This window comes from Sinocyclocheilus rhinocerous, unplaced genomic scaffold (genome assembly GCF_001515625.1).
Source record: "Sinocyclocheilus rhinocerous isolate Xijiao unplaced genomic scaffold, SAMN03320098_v1.1 scaffold37, whole genome shotgun sequence".
Taxonomy (NCBI): domain Eukaryota; kingdom Metazoa; phylum Chordata; class Actinopteri; order Cypriniformes; family Cyprinidae; genus Sinocyclocheilus; species Sinocyclocheilus rhinocerous.
Window position 1 is genome coordinate 2174 of NW_015663585.1, and position 4583 is coordinate 6756.

The 4583-nt window shown below is 34.1% G+C and overlaps 1 protein-coding gene and 1 long non-coding RNA gene across 2 annotated transcripts in view; both read left to right on the forward strand.

Annotated features, from left to right (window-relative positions):
- Positions 1–813: 813 nt before the first annotated feature.
- LOC107728993 (uncharacterized) lies at positions 814–2633 on the forward strand. Its single transcript, XR_001638534.1, has 3 exons — positions 814–914; positions 1101–1217; positions 2457–2633. It is a non-coding gene; the product is annotated as an uncharacterized LOC107728993 (long non-coding RNA).
- Positions 2634–3889: 1256 nt separating this feature from the next.
- LOC107728985 (laminin subunit alpha-1-like) overlaps positions 3890–4583 on the forward strand; it is a 5533-nt gene continuing 4839 nt past the window's right edge. The window contains exon 1 of the mRNA XM_016539330.1: positions 3890–4028. Within this exon, the coding sequence (XP_016394816.1) occupies positions 3975–4028 (54 nt within the window). The 5' untranslated portion in view covers positions 3890–3974. The remainder of the gene's footprint in view (positions 4029–4583) is intronic.

Below are 4583 nucleotides of genomic sequence, written 5' to 3' on the forward strand. Positions count from 1 at the left end.
TATATATATATATATATATTCGTACAATTATATTATTTACACTGCCGTTCAAAAGTTTGGGATCAGTCTTTTTTTTTTTTTTAAGAATTTAAAGAAATTGATACTTTTATTCAGCAAGGATGTGCCAAATTGATAAAAAGTGTCAGTAAATACTTATATTGTTAGAAAAAGATTTCTGTTTTGAATAAATGCTGTTTTTAACTTTTTATTCATAAAAGAATCCTGAAAAAAGGATCACAAATTTTTTTTATTTTTTTTTATTCAGAAGCACAACTGTTTCCAACATTGATAATAAATCAGAATGATTTCTGAAGATCATGTGACACTGAAGACTGGAGTAATGATGCTGAAAATACAGCTTTGATCACAGAAATAAATTACATTTTAACAGATATTCACATAGAAAACAGCTGTTTTAAACTGTAATAATATTTCTCAATATTAAATTTTTTTCTCTATTTTTGATCAAATAAATGCAGCCTTGATAAGCAAAATATACATCTTTAAAAAACATTAAAAATCTCGCTGATCCCAAACTTTTTTTAAACAATGTAACAAATAATAAAAACAAAAATTAATCACTTACTAAAAAAGATTGGATATTTTATCTGTTTACTTGCATGTCATGTGACAATGTGTTGCTAAATAATTATAAAATTAATGTAAAATCTTGGGGGAACTTCAAGAGAATTTCACATCTAAAGGGTTCGACTGACCAAAAACAAAATGATACACATCATCAGATATTCAGAATTCGGTATGATATTAAAAAACACTGTTTAGTGATGCTGCTGTGTGTGTTTTGTGTCAGACGTCTGAGTCCGAGCGCTCGCTGACTGAGCAGAGGAAGACAGCGCTTCAGAAGAGCTCAGAGATTCTGGACACCAGCGGGTCCCTGAAGAACCACACAGAAGGTGAACACACACACACACACACAGCACTAACACCTGAAGAACCACACAGAAGGTGAACACACACACACACAGACAGACACACAGCACTAACACCTGAAGAACCACACAGAAGGTGAACACACACACACACACACACCTGAGATCATTCATACAGAGGATCATCTCATTCCTGTCTGTCTGTTTCAGGGCTGGTGTTTAGCGTCAGTGAAGTGACCAGCAGGTTGAGTCTGGTTAGAGCGAGCGTTCAGAACGTCACACAGCTGCTCCCAGAAGCCCTGAACATCCTGAGAAACCTCCCTAATGGTGCGGTAACCCTGTTTCATTTTCTAGATAATTTTGGCTGTTAATGCAAACAGCATACATTTTGCCTTTTTATATATATATATATTTATATATTTCACACTCATTTGCTTTCATACATTTATTTTACACTAAGAATAAAAAAAAAGTTACACACAAGACTCAGTACCAAAAATGTCTCCATTGAAACACATTAAAACAGTAATATTTAATCCCAGTGCCATTTAGGCATTAAATCATGCATTCTTTGTTAATAGGCTTTCATTCTGATGGCAGTGCTTAGAAATTATTGCTATTTTTAAATGGAAATTTTTTTTTTTATTAATTTTTAAAAACGTTTTACTGTTTTTATTATTAGTAGTAGTAATACTTTTTATTTTTTTATCATGTTGGCACCATTTTTATTAATTTTTTTTAAATCGGACACTGCACAAAAAATAATGATGCATCATAATTAATGTTGTTTCTACTCATTGACATATGCAAGACTGTAATAATCCCAAAAAAAAATCTGCTTATCGTTTAATATATGGAGAATATATATATATATATATATTCTCCATATATTAAATAAGCAGATTTTTTTGGATTACTACAGTCTTTTTTTTTTTCCCTTTTTTTTTGGTATTTATGATCAAAGCTGATGTTGGTAAAAAAGAAAAACAAAACTATATTATTGAAAGCAGAAAACAAAATTAATATATAACATATATTTTATGTTTTGACACAAATTTCACGATTCGATTCTCATTCACAAGCTTGTGATTCGATTCGATTACCGATTCAATTCGATTCAATATGGATTATTTTGGATATATATCAGGTACAGTACATGCCAAATTTTCTCAAGGAAAAAAAAATCTCTTAACTAATGCTGTAAAATATACATGAGAGTCAGTTGGTACTACATTACTATAATATTGAAGGTTAAAATTGACTTATTTGTTAAAATTACACTTAACGAAGTTTTTAAAATAATAAAGTTACAATTACATAATAATATTTCTACTTCAATTTGTTGTTTTAAAAAAATATATAAACATAATTGTGGCTGTCATAAAAACTTGATGGATTTATTCAAACATAAATTAAACATTGAAGCGTCAAAATGAGAATCGATTAAAATCGAGATACCGATATTTTTTTACCCAGCCTTAGATGTTTTTGTCCTCTAAGTACCTCTGAGTAACTTTTTTAAATTGATGCACAATGGTTAAATGAATCGTTCTGTCTGTTTCTCAGGCAGCAGAGCTGAAGTCCTCGAGGCGAAGCAGCAGCAGGAAGCAGCGAATGCATCTTTACAGGAAGCTCTGGAGCGTCTGGAGGATTATCGTGTGAAGCTGCAAGAGTCGTCTTCTGCGGTGGGCTCGGCTAATAACAGCATCAGGAGCACTAACCAGCTAGTCAGAGACTCAGAGGAGACCGGTGAGTGACTTCACTGCACTCTCGAATTATATTCGAATTTAAAAGGCATAATTTCAGTTAGGGGAGGGAAAAAGATTTTGGCTTCTCTCCTGAGATTAGTCCAATATTACTAATGACCGTTTCTTCAAAGCATAAAATAACATCATAAATCTTATATAATTAATAAAGTTGCTTAAACAATTAGAAACAAAACAGCATCATGCATGTATGTATAGTTTAATACAAAGGACCGAAAACCAATCACATAGAGTGCTTTTTTCACTTAAAAACATGAGATGCAGTGGGATGGGAAAAACCCCGCCATAAAGTCTCGAGATATGTTTTTTTCAAAGTTTACAAAAGCATTAAAATGCAACTACACTTAAATCGTCATCGCATCTCGTGCGCCGCTGGTAAGGCAGCCTGACACACACCTAAACGTTTTTACATTCGAATGTGGATTTTTATTTTCAATTCGACGAAAATGCGAAATTCGGAAAAAATTTTGACAGCCCTAACGTGCATTAGTAATATTTTGCTCAATGCGCCCTCTTGTGGCCTCAGGAGAGAAGCCAAAATCTTTTTTCCTCCCCTAACTGAAATTATGCTTTTTAAATTCGAATATAATTCGAATATTTATAATATTTAAGTAAAAAATTCGAATTTAGTTTTTCAGCCATTTTGACAGCCCTAATAGTAGGATGGGGAAAACCCGCCATAAAGTTCTGAGACATGTTTTAAAAAAGTTGAACTTACATGAAAATGTGATAAACGTGTTCTGTGTGAACGGTTTGGTTTCGGTTTTGACGTAAACAAGATCTTCTCTGCATTGATTGTTCTCTTTTTCTGCAATATTTTGAATGAACAACGCAGCAGCGCTGCATCTAGTGGCTTCAACTGGATAGACTTACAAAAGCATTAAAATGCAACGACACTTAAATCGTCATCGCATCTCGTGCGCCGCTGGTAAGGCAGCCTGACACACACCTAAACGTTTTTACATTCGAATGTGGATTTTTATTTTCAATTCGACGAAAATGCGAAATTCGGAAAAAATTTTGACAGCCCTAACGTGCATTAGTAATATTTTGCTCAATGCGCCCTCTTGTGGCCTCAGGAGAGAAGCCAAAATCTTTTTTCCTCCCCTAACTGAAATTATGCCTTTTAAATTCGAATATAATTCGAATATTGATAATATTTAAGTAAAAAATTCGAATTTAGTTTTTCAGCCATTTTGACAGCCCTAATGTGCTCGGACCTCTGCAGATTAAAGTGGCTGTTTCTGCGGATAAGGATTGCGTGCGAGCGTACAGACCAGAGGTGAGCTCCAGTAACTTCAACACACTCACGCTGACCATGAAGACCAGCGAACCGGACAGCCTGCTCTTCTACATGGGCAGCAGCGTCAGCGTGAGTCAGATCACATGACCTGAGATGCACACCGTCTTATTTTAGTATTATTCATATACTATTATAGCTTTTATTAATATTTTTAAAGAGCTTACATTTTCAGGTTTCATGTTGGTTTTAATTTAAGATTTAGTAAGTTTGTTATGTGCTTTTGTCATTTGTATTAATTTTCTTTATTTTTTAATATCATTATTCAACCCTCTACATTGTGAGTAAATCACGACTCGCCGTCGCTTTGTCTCACACACACGCAGCGAGAGAGAATTGATGCGCTACATGTAAACGATATTCTTTGTTGTATTTTGCTGTCAAAATAACGGAGTTCCTTTGGAATTCTTCAGCTTTTAAGAACTGCCGCTTTCTCCGGTAGTGGGCGGAGCTAATGCGCAAACGACAATCTCATTGGCTGGCGCTCACCTATTATCGTCCCTGTTTTGATTTCAGCAAATCGGTTCGAGCGAACGCACACAACCTGATTAATATTCATCAATCCAGTAGCTCATTAATCCTTGGTGCGTTTTATATTGTTCTTATTAGTAGAATTCGTATCATTAT